Source organism: Octopus sinensis, linkage group LG2 (genome assembly GCF_006345805.1).
Source record: "Octopus sinensis linkage group LG2, ASM634580v1, whole genome shotgun sequence".
Classification (NCBI taxonomy): Eukaryota; Metazoa; Mollusca; class Cephalopoda; order Octopoda; family Octopodidae; genus Octopus; species Octopus sinensis.
In genome coordinates, this window is record NC_042998.1 from 47927367 (window position 1) to 47939630 (window position 12264).

A 12264-nucleotide genomic window follows, 5' to 3' on the forward strand; every position below is an offset into this window, starting at 1 on the left:
TGTATATATATAGGTGTGTGTGTGTGTGGAGGCACAATGGCCCAGTGGTTAGGGTAGCGGACTCGCGGTCGGAGGATCGCGGTTTCGATTCCCAGACCAGGCATTGTGTGTGTGTTTATTGAGCGAAGACATCTAAAAGCTTCACGAGGCTCCGGCAGGGGGGTGGGGGTGGCGACCCCTGTTATACTCTTTCGTCCCTCTTTCTGCGATGGACTGGCGTCCCACATACGCCATAGAAACCGGGCCCATGAGCCTGGCTAGGCTTGAAAAGGGCACATAAATATATATATATATATATATATATATATATCACAGGCGTGGCTGTGTGGTAAGAATTAGGCTTCCCAATCACATGGTTCCGAGTTCAGTCGCTGATGAAACAAGTAAGGGAATATGTGCGTGTTACAACCAATTGATAACCGGTGTTGGTGTGTTTGCGTCCAATTAACTTAGCGGTTCACCAAAAACACACCGATAAAAAGAAGTGCCAGGCTTAGAGAAATACTAGGGTCGATTTACTTGACTAGAGCCTTCTAGTGACTAAGACAGACACACACACACACACTATATATATATATATATATATATATTTATTTATTATATAGAAGGAGCTTCTACAGGACTAGAACTGTTTCATTCAAAAGAAATCATCAGGAAGCTAGCTTTTGAATGAAACAGTTCTAGTCCTGTAGAAGCTCCTTCTATATAATAAATTAATTTACTCTGCTATGTATTGAGTACCTTATTTACTGTGGTTAACCCCGACTCAACCCGGGACCTACATATATATATATATATATTTATACGCGCATATATATATATACATACATACATACATACATACTATATACATATATGCGTGTGTTTGTGTGTATACACACATACATGTGTATACAAGCACACACGCACATGTGTGTGTGTGTGCACGCACGTGCGTGCGTATAGACGTAGATGAGCTGAGTCATGAGTGTACTACTGCACAATCAGGCGTTGGCTGTGTCCTGCCAATCTGCTCAGCATTCGGTTTGTGGTTAATGGCACTTCAATTATAAATAGTACAATTGCTAATGAGCGGGGAAATATGTATGCAGTCGCTCATCTTGCTTACCACGAATCACCGCATCGTGTTCACACCCGTTATATCGACTTCATGACAACAGTAACTAAGATTTATATGAGACTTTCGTGACTTACAGGGAGAGAAATTTGGGGGACACGAGAAAACTAAAATAGTTACATTCTGGAATCGAAACATGTTCGCTTTTTCCAGTTGTCGTTGAAAAAAAAAAAAAAAAAAAAAGAGAGGCGCACGAGTGGCTGTGTGGTAAGTAGCTTGCTTACCAGCCACATGGTTCTGGGTTCAGTCCCACTGCGTGGCACCTTGGGCAAGTGTCTTCTGCTATAGCCCCGGGCCGACCAAAGCCTTGTTAGTGGATTTGGTAGACGGAAACTGAAAGAAGCCTGTCGTATATATATATATATATATATATGTGTGCGTGTGTGTGTTTGTGTGTGTGTGTTTGTGTTTGTCTCCCCCAACATCGCTTGACAACCGATGCTGGTGTGTTTATGTCCCCGTTACTTAGAGGTTCGGCAAAAGAGACCGATAGAATAAGTACTGGGCTTACAAAAGAATAAGTCCCGGGGTCGAGTTGCTCGATTAAAGGCGGTGCTCCAGCATGGCCGCAGTCAAATGACTGATACAAGTAAAAGAGTAAAAAAGAGAGAGAGAAAGAATGAAAGAAAGTTAGGTACACACGTGCATGTGATATTTTTTTCAACGAACGAACGAACGAAATAAAGAACAGTTATGCAAACACATGAATATATTTTTTTTTTCTTTCGTTATTCTGACTTACTGATTTGGAAATAGGAATAGGGCTCATAGTCATGGAATTTACTGTACTTTACACTTGTAACAATCCTTTCTACTAAAGGCACAAGGGCAAAAATTTTGGGGGAGGGGACTACTCGTTTACATCGACATCGACCCCGACCCCAATGTTTCACTGGTACTTACTTTATCGATCCCGAAAGGATAAAAGCTAAATTCGACCTCGGTGGAATTCGAACTCAGATCGTGCAGACGGACGAAAAGCGGCACTTTATACTGTAATAACTTTTGATATACACAAACGGCTACAATTTGTAGGGGAGACAAATGGCGATTAGTACCAGTCTAGCACTGGCTATTGACATAACCAACTCTTAAGTAGCCCGGAAAGACGGCGGGGAAGGAAGTAAAAGGTAAAGTAGACCCTGGTGATTTACTTTGTGTTTCCATGCATGTAAATATTTGCTCCTAATTAAGACAAAAAGCCAGAAGTTTTGAGTAAGAGGGCTTAGCGAATTACATCAAACACTGTACTTGAGTGGCACTTTATTTTAAATGGCCCCGATGGAAAGAAAGGCCATACCGAAATCACCCGGGTTTGATCTCACAACGTAAAGAGTCGAAAGAAATATAGCAAAGCGCTTATTTCGACACTTCAATGAGATTCTGCCAGCTCATCACCGTTTCATTTATTATTATCATTTTTTAAAATATCTTATTAGTCATTCTAGTGGAGGCGCGTGGCTTAGTGGTTAGGGTGTCAGGATCATGATCGTAAGATTGTCGTTTCGATTCCTGGACCGGGCGACGCGTTGTGTTCTTGAGCAAAACACTTCATTTCACGTTGCTTCAGTTCACTCAGCTGGCAAAAATGAGTAACGCTGCGATGGACTGGCGTCCCGTCCAGCTGGGGAACACATACGCCATTGAAACAGGGAAACCGGGCCTATGAGCCTGGCTAGGCTTTAAAAGGGCGCATTTATCTATTTATTTTATATTAGTCATTCTATCTGACTCTTTCGTTGAACCTCAATTAAGAGGATGTAAACAAACTACCATTGATTGTTAACAGATAAAGCGCGACGGGCCACGAGCGTGGCCCAGATAGATGCATTTAATTTATGGGCGTTTGTTGGGGTCTAATCTCACTCGAAAGCGCCGAATACCGCCCCCCCCTCAGAATGCAAGAAGGCTAATAGTTCAACTAATGACTTTTCAGATGATGTAAAACTTGCCACCATTATATTCTAAGAAGATATTTGATCTTTTTTTTTTCATGTGTGCATAGCAGCTCATGCTTTGTAAGTGTAAAATCCCAGCGCTTTATGGGTTAAAAGGACTAAGTAGTCACACACACACACAGGCATGCGACAGGCGTCCACAAAGTTTCTGTCCATCATATTCATTCACAGGCCATTGGTCGGCTTGAAGCTATAGTAGAAAACGCAAACCCAAGGTGCCACGTAGAGGGACTGAACCCGAAACCCTGAGGTTACAAAGGGATGTACTTAACTACATAGCCACGTATGTAATAATAACGGCTTCTATTTTCGGCACAAGCCTGTAATTATTGAGAGGGAGAGATTAGTAGACTCCACCGACTCCAATACTTGACCAACGATAACCGTCGCCCTTTTCAAGCCTAGCCAGGCTCACGGGCCCAGTTTCCCGGTTTCTGTGGCGTATGTGTTCACCCCAGCTGAACGGGACGCCAGTCCATCGCAGCGTTACTCAAGAAACAGGAAGAGAGAGTGAGAGAAATTTGTGGCGAAAGATTACAACAAGGGTCACCACCACCCCCTGCTGGAGCCTCGGGTATAGCTTTTATGTGTTTTCGCTCAATAAACACACACAACACCCGGTCTGGGAATCGAAACCGCGATCTTCCGACCGCGAGTCCGCTGCCTTAACCACTGGGCCATTGTGCCTCCACCCAATACTTGACTAGTACTTCATTTTATTAACCATGAAGGGACGAAAATCAGAGTTGGCCTCGGCAGGATTTGAACTCCGAACAAAATGCCACAAATGCTTATCTTTTCTTCCACGACAGAAATGATTCTATTACTCTACTCTCTGCTTATATATTATGTATAATTGCGTGTTACGGTCATCTCTACAATCTGTAGAGATGACCTTTAAACGGGGTTAAAGTGCAATGTTAACACAGTAGTACACGGTATTGACTCTAATATACGTTTAATATACTTTGTAGCATCCTATGGTTGCATAACAAAATACCGTGTACCTACAATCATCAATATGTATAACTGATTTCAATTTTGGTTCAAAGCCAGCAAGTTCCGAAGAAAGAGTACCAGTAGTCGACTGGTACTTATTTTATCGACTCCGAAAGGATGAAAGGCAAAGTTGACCTCGGCAGAATTTGAACTCAGAATGTAAAGACGGACGAAATACCGCTAAGCAGTTTCCCCACAACGTGCTAACGATTCTGCCAGCTCGCTACCTTTATATTATAATCAAAAACGTTTTCATTTTTCTCTTGAAAAGGTCAAGGTGCTGAGCTTACAGATTCGTTACCGCGTCAGACAAAGTGCTTATGGGCATTTCTTCCGGTTTTATGTTCCGAGTTCAAATTCTGTCAATGTCGACTTTACCTTTTATCGAGGTCATTGAAATAAATACCAGTTAAGCACTGGAATTGATGTAATCGACTAGTCCCCTCTTCCAAAATATCAGACTTTGTGCCTATAGCAGAAAGAATTATTATTATTATTGTTGTTATTAAGGCGGTGAGCTGGCAGAATCTTTTGCGCGCTGGACGAAATGCTTAGCGGCATTTCGTCTGTCGCTACTTTCTGAGTTCAAATTCTGCCGAAGTCGACTTGTCCTTTCGGAGTCGATAAAATAAGCACCAGTTGAACAATAAGATCGATGCAATTGCAGCCCTTGTGGCAAAACTTGAAACCATTATTATAATTATTATTGTTGTTATTCAAATTTCGCTGAGATTGACTTTGCCCTTCATCCACTTGGGATCGATGAAATAAGTGCCAGTTGAGCACTGGGTCGACATAATCGACAAGACACCATTCTGCCGAATTTCAGGCTTTGTGCTTATGATAGCAGAAGGGAAAATATATTACATTATCTCCTTCAGATAAATTGAAAGAGTGAACGCACGCGCACGCCCGAGCATCTATGTTAAATAAACAAGTGTTTAGTACAGCAGACGTAACAGACGTACAGCAAGTAAAATTATACGAGACTCATACTTCAGCATTCACCTCATTCATATTCTGAAATTCGAAATCTGTGTGTGTGAGGTGTAGATCACAACAATAGATACCGTTTGGCAACGGAATGTCTAAGTGGTAGGGGTTTTATTAATAGAAGTTTGCACTACTAACAGCGATGTGCGAGCATGTTTGTGTGTGTAATTCCTATGTATGTGCTAACGTGTCTGTACAGGAATATTTTGCGAGTTTCTGCTTTATGGGTTTGCTTAGATTCAGTTCAACCCTGATCAAGCTGTGAACTACATACTATCTAAGGCGTTCAGTCATGACCACCACTGGAGACGAATTAAATACGAATGAGGAAAGTTAGCAAGCTAAGATGTCTGGGTTGGTGTAAATATTTGACGCATTGCCAGACCAGAGTAAGATTCCATGCAAAAATACCCTGAGACGCAATCCAGTTTGCTGATGAGGTCATTAGAGATCGAAACAAGCGCGGAATTGACTCCCTTACATGCCGATGTAATTATAATGGCATTTAATATTAGTCTTTCACTAATGTTGTTTTTCCTAACATTATAATCATATCTAATTAGCTTCTAACAACTTCCTGCATTGAATATATCTTACTGCTAATTTGGTTATTTATATATATAAAATAGCTGTGTAATTTCTACTGCACATATAACAGATCCTTATAAAGGTTAAACCTACGAGTTCATGAGTTTTCATACATTCACTCAAGTGGAAGTTACAAGAGAGAGAGAGAGGGGGGAGAGATAGAGAGAGAAAACGAGAGAAGGTAAGAGAGAGGGTGCCTTGAGAGAGTAAGAGTGGTTGTCCAGCAAACTGGGACACAATATTTGTTCTGAATTCCATTGCCTTATCTACATTCCATATATTTCCTTATTTTATATATTTTACTTACTTCAGTCATTGGACTGCGACCATGCTGAGGCACCGCCTTAAAAGGTTTTAGTCGAACCAATCGACTCCCAGTACTTTCAAAGCCTGGTACATGCTCTGTCGGATCTTTTTGCTGGTCCGCTTAGTAAACAGACCAACAGCGGTTGTCAAACGGCGGTTAGGACAAATGCAACACACACACATGCATTTATATACGATGGTCTTCTTTCAGTTTCCGCCTACCTACCAGATAGCCTTAAAAGTCTTTGGTCGGCTCAGGGCTAGAGTAGAAGACATCCATGGTGCCGCGATGTGGGATTGAACCCAAGACCACATGTTTGGGAAACAAGCTTCTCAACGACAGAGCCACGCCTACGCTTGATATATTTAAAATGTCACTAGCTAATCCATTCCTAATCATCAGATTCTCATAGACGTGGATTTAATATTTGGTGATGTCGAACCAAAGAGAGAGCTTTTATTTAGTCGTTTGACCTGCTAGAAGAGCTGAACGGACGAAGCACATGTTGGACAATGTGCTCCGAGTTATACTATATCTGCGATAATTGTGGGAATAGTTATTGCTAAAACGTCCTTTTTGTTTTTTAATGATCTGATCGGTCACGTCTGACCTGGGGCTACATAAGAATCTAGAATAACAGCCATGATTTTGTGATGTCCCATCTTAATTGTAATGTCATTTTACGCCACCTTATCCCTTCGCATTTAATCAATTATGTTCTAAATCAGTTTGCATTAACTAGTTCTCCACACTTGATACTTCTTTAACATAAATAACAAAGCTCAATCAGTTTGCGTGTCTAATGAAACCAGGTTTCATTTTTAAAACACTCTAGTGGTACACTAAATGAAGGTCACCCCCGCTGCAAATAACGATTGCGCTCGTACCTACACACACGAATAAGGTTTTTGTTTACCTTAAACTTTTCAGCATATGCTCTCCAATTTCTTAACTTTTTGTCTCTAATAATAATTTCTACAAGGCCTGAAATTTTGGTGAAGAGTAGTCGACCGGTACTTATTGATCCCGAAAGGATAAAAGTCGAGTTTGGTGGCATATGGACTCAGAACGTAAAACCGAATAAATGTCGCAAAGTATTTTGTCCGACGAGCTAACGATTCCACCAGCTTGCCACCTCAGGATGGGTAAGTCAATACCATCGACCCTATTTCTTAATTGGTTCTTTATTCCATCGTCTCCAGACGAAAAACACAGAAGTCAAAGTTTAAGTTCGGCAGGATTTGAACTCAAAACGTGGCGAGCCGGAACAAATATCGCAAAGCATATTTTCCATCAGCTCGTCGTCCTTTTCTTGTTTTATGAATTGCTTCTACTTTACGTAGAAATCCTGAAATTTTGGGACGAGGGGACTAGTCGACTACATCGACGCCAGTGTTCAACTGGTACTTATTTCATCAAGCCCGAAAAGATGGCAGCCAAAGTAGATCTCGGCGGAATTTGAACGGAGGAGGTAAAAAACCGGAAGACAGCGTAAATAATCTTCCTCGGTTGTCTAACAATTCACCTCTTGTTTCCAACAATTATTCTTTCTAATTTCCGGCACAAAAACAGCAATCTAGGGGAAGGACGTTAGCTGATTACATCTATCTTAGTACCTGAATACTACTTTATTTTATTAACTCTAAAGAGGAATGATCGGTAAGACTCACTTCGACGGAATTTGAACTCGGGAGTAAATGAGCCGGGAGAAACACTGCAAAGCATTTTCTCTGCGGCTCTAAAATTCTGCCTCTTGTTTTTAACAATAATAACAAAATAAGAGAGAACACTCAGATCTCTTCTATATATTTATCTTTCCTCTAATAGAAATAGTAAAATTTAACATTTCGGAGAAAACTTAGATGATATCCAAACAGAAAAATACTTAACTCTTCCAAAGGAATTCTCATCGTACTGAAAAGAGAATCCCTACGAAGCCGTTCTACTTGAGAGAAGTAACAACCATTTATCCCTTCAGTCACTATATCATCACGTATCGGATATAGAATTGCTGGTCACTGTAGGAACCATCGTTTAGGACATACTTTATCAAGAAGACCAATGATCATATGATCGCTGGTCTTGCCGATGAATGATGTCATAAGACAAACAAAATAAAGATGATAATAACGGTGCCACATTTTAGCACAAGGCCAGCAATCTCGGGAGACGGAGTAAGTCGATCCCTGTGCTTAACTGGTACTTATCGGACCCGAAAGAATGAAAGGCAAAGTCAAAAGCAATGTCGATCTCAGTGGCATTTGAGGTCACCCTTTCGGGGTCAAAATAAGTATCAGTAGCATTGGGGTCGATGTAATCGTCTACGCTCTTCCCAAAAAATTCCCAGCCAATTGCCTAAAGCAGAAATAAAAAAAAACAACAAATAAAAATAAACCTTTGAAAATTAAAAAAATTTTTTTTTTTAATCCCAGAAATTCCCAGTGGAGTATTTTATGTTTCATCATTTCATAACTTTAGTATAGTCTCTGATACCACTAGTTTTAACTGGCGAGATTGTATTGCCCGTAGACATCGCAAAGCTGTTTGATTATGGTGTACAGTGTAAGGGTGGTATATATTTCTAAATATCTTAAGGTGGTGAGCTGGCAGAATCGTTAGCACGCCGGGCAAAATGTTTAGCGGCATTTCGTCCGTCTTTGCATTCCGAGTTCAAATTTCACAGAGACGTCTTTGCCTTTCCATCTTTCGAGGTCGATAAAATAAGTACCAGTCGAGCACTGGGGTCGATGTATTTGATTTATCCCTCCCTCGAAATTACTGGATTTGTGCCAGAACTTTCTTTTAAGTGATATTTCAATACGTTTTTTTTGATACTCCGTGTATGAATCTTGTCTTGGTCAACCTCGCCTTTTATCTTTCCAGGCTGATAATGTATGCACGCGTGAAATACCGATGATGGTTCGATACAAAGAACTATGCCACCACCTCCATATATTTGGGGTACTGAGTATATCTTAGAAATCATCTGGTTTCAAATATCTCTAACCAAGCTTTTACATCTCGTATCGAACTAAGAGTACGACAAGTCTATTAAAGTATATCTGGCTGATATATCAATGGTTTGTATTCCGTTACTGGAACTACGTTTTGTCAATAATATTCAAGGCAATTAATGGCGATCTTTCGAAATAGGCACATAAAATGACCTATTGCAAAGTGAGTGAAAGTGAATGATAGTCTCTTCTCAACTAACAAAAATTTATTCTTACATGGCGTCATTTTCACAAACACATCTTCATACCATTCAAAGAATACTTTAAGGATTAGTATCATTTGGTCTCACTTAAGGAATTTTAATAGTAACAAAATCTAAAAATAACCATCATTAATAAACAATAGGCGCAGGAGTGGCTGTATGGTAAGTAGCTTGCTTACCAACCATATGGTTCCGGGTTCATTCCCACTGCGTGGCACCTTGCGCAAAGTGTCTTCTACTATAGGCTCGGGCCGACCAAAGCCTTGTGAGTGGATTTGGTAAACGGAAACTGAAAGAAGCCCGTCGTATGTATGTGTATATATATATATATATATATATGTATGTGTGTGTATATGTTTGTGTGTCTGTGTGTCCCCCCAACATCGCTTGACAACCGATGCTGGTGTGTTTACGTCCCCGTAACTTAGCGGTTCGGTAAAAAGAGACCAATAGAATAAGTACTAGGCTTCCAAAGAATAAGTCCTGGGGTCGATTTGCTCGACTAAAAGGCGGTGCTCCAGCATGGCCACAGTCAAATGACTGAAACAAGTAAAAGACTATTATACATTATTATATAATTATTTTCTTTCAACTTCTGGATTTTTACACTTAGAATTATTGAGATTTTAGAGATGTAGGTAAATTAAGTACTGTTCGCCTATCATGTTCTAAACGATTACCATTTTCTTTCAAAAGCCCTCTTTCGCTAAAGAGTAGATCCAATTTATGTGCCTACACCGAAAGATCACATGTGATATTTGTAAACAAGTGTCATCATGCAAACAACGTCCTTTGTTTCCAATCTTCCGCGAAAACATATTGTCAGGGGAAAATAGTACATCACTTAGAAACAGGTAAGGGTTGACGACGTGAGAGCACCCAGCTAAGGAAAGAAATCCGCTTTAACAAATTTCGTCCTCTGACGCATGTGAGCATTGAAAAGTGGGCATTAAAATGATTGACAAAAATAAAACATTTTAATAGTAAGATATAATATTTAAACAAATTTTTAGTCACTAATGAAACAACACATCAATAAAGGATATTTAGTAAAGGATGAAAGATATTTAGAAAATATTCTTACTTGATTGTTTGATCCATATATCCGTGTAGGTAAAGTTAATTCCACTTTCCTGAAATTGCTGCGCTCCGTATTCGATATATAGTACGTGTTCATATTCTCCAACCCGTTATTATTTATAAGTTAACCTGCAGAGAGCGGCACTTATGGTCGAGTCCCACCCTTTCAATTATAGACTTATTAATTTTATTATTATTATTATTATTTGCAGAGTTATATAGTATTGATCTATCACTTCGAAACATAAAATGTTTTCTCGTTGTTATATAAATAACATTATGAATTTTAAAAAATTATATTTTCTATTTGTGTTTAATGTAATTTGTCCTATTGGTTATTTCGTTTCCTTGTAAGTACAAGGAAACCATCACATTTTTATAATGATAATCATGATATTATAATATAATAATGTTTGTTATAAAGAATAAATATGGCATACCTACATACAAATGCGCACACCACTCGATTTTCTTTCCTCATAATTTCCAGAAAAATGGATAATTTTTAATGAAAATTTCTTCAGATACCTTTCAGGTTATGTATATTCCGATTATATCAGAATTTATTGTGAAGCGTTTTTTCGGATACAGAAGAGGAGTTTCGGATAATTCACACGAGTCGATATCATTTTCCTCATAAAATTCAGAAAATGGGTTTTTTTTTTTTAATGACATTTTTCTATCAATACCACTCAGATGAAGTGGATAACGATTATATTGGAATTTAATGAGGTAAAAGAAAAAAAAAAGGTTAGCATGCACACACACATACTGTTATACAATACGTAATTTTTTTTTATATTTCAAGTTTCATTTTCTTGATAAATTGTACGTGATGTGTATCAGAATGTATATGTGCGCGCCTGTCAATTTTTTTTCCTTTTTCTTCTTCAAGACTAATTCCGATATAAACATAATCTACATCATCCGAAAGGCATTTGTAAGAAAATTCATTGAAAAAAATACTTATTTTTCTGAAAGTTATGAGGAAACAAAATCCAGGTGGGCCACACACTTCTAAAGGTGCCTAATAATGTTTGTTGTAAAGAATAAACAATATGCGATGCCAACAGAAAGGAACCCAACCCAACACATAAACCAACCGGAAGTGGGAGGATGCTAGCTAGAGAGAAAGATAGATAATAGAGATGATGATGATGGAAATAGATATATACTGATAAAGCGAAGGAAAGAAGCATAAGGAGAGGGGTCGGGACAGGGATAACGGAAACGACAGAATAATTGTTTGAGGTAAGAATATGAATAACAAGGGAAGAAATGCAGGGTTAATGGCAGTTTATATCATATTCTAGCTTAATTTATCACAAATAGCTCAATGTTTATGGTAATAAGATTATCGCTGTTTACTCTTGATTCGAACCGACGATCTTATTGTTCATATTCTTTTGTTTTTTTTTTGGGTGATCACCAGGTCAACCGTAATCTATTTGATGTATTATCAATAGCGTTCGAGACATGACCAACACGTCACCTTTTCCAGTTTTCCTTTTTTTTTTTTCATTATGTATTTAAAACTAAAATATCCGGATCTTTTCGGTTTGAACGGCAGTTTTTTCTAGCGGTGTCATATGAAATTGTCACTCATAATTATGACCCTAGTATCGATATATTGCATTTCAATCTGTGTTAGGGTTAGGGAGAAGGGTATCTTTTTTTTCTTCACAAATGTAAATAAACCCAATCTGTTTCTTAAACGAGGGACATATTCATACGGCACAGAAGGTTTTTTTTTTTTACCTCAATGGACGTTACTGATTGGTTGAAATTGAAGAAAAAAACAAACAAATATCTTACAAACTATAGAATTTTCTCAATAAAGCCAAGAGAAAAATGTTTTATAAACACATTCTACCAGTATACGAAGTTTAAAATTTTTTAGTTACCTAGAAATTATGTTAAAACTGCCGTTCAAACCGAAAAGATCCAAATATCCGATATGGTCTTCCATTTTTTTCTTTCATACGTGATGTACAAGAAATTTGGT

The 12264-nt window shown here is 38.7% G+C and overlaps 1 protein-coding gene across 7 annotated transcripts in view; it reads right to left on the minus strand.

Annotated features, from left to right (window-relative positions):
* Positions 1-11004, minus strand: part of LOC115223421 — a 182021-nt gene extending 171017 nt beyond the window's left edge. For all 7 annotated transcript variants that reach the window (XR_005003733.1, XR_005003734.1, XR_005003732.1 and 4 more), the window contains exon 1: positions 10264-11004. Coding sequence is in view for 3 of the 7 variants with exons in the window: in XM_036513085.1 (XP_036368978.1) it covers positions 10264-10356 (93 nt within the window). In the remaining 4 variants the exon portion in view is untranslated. The remainder of the gene's footprint in view (positions 1-10263) is intronic.
* Positions 11005-12264: the final 1260 nt, after the last annotated feature.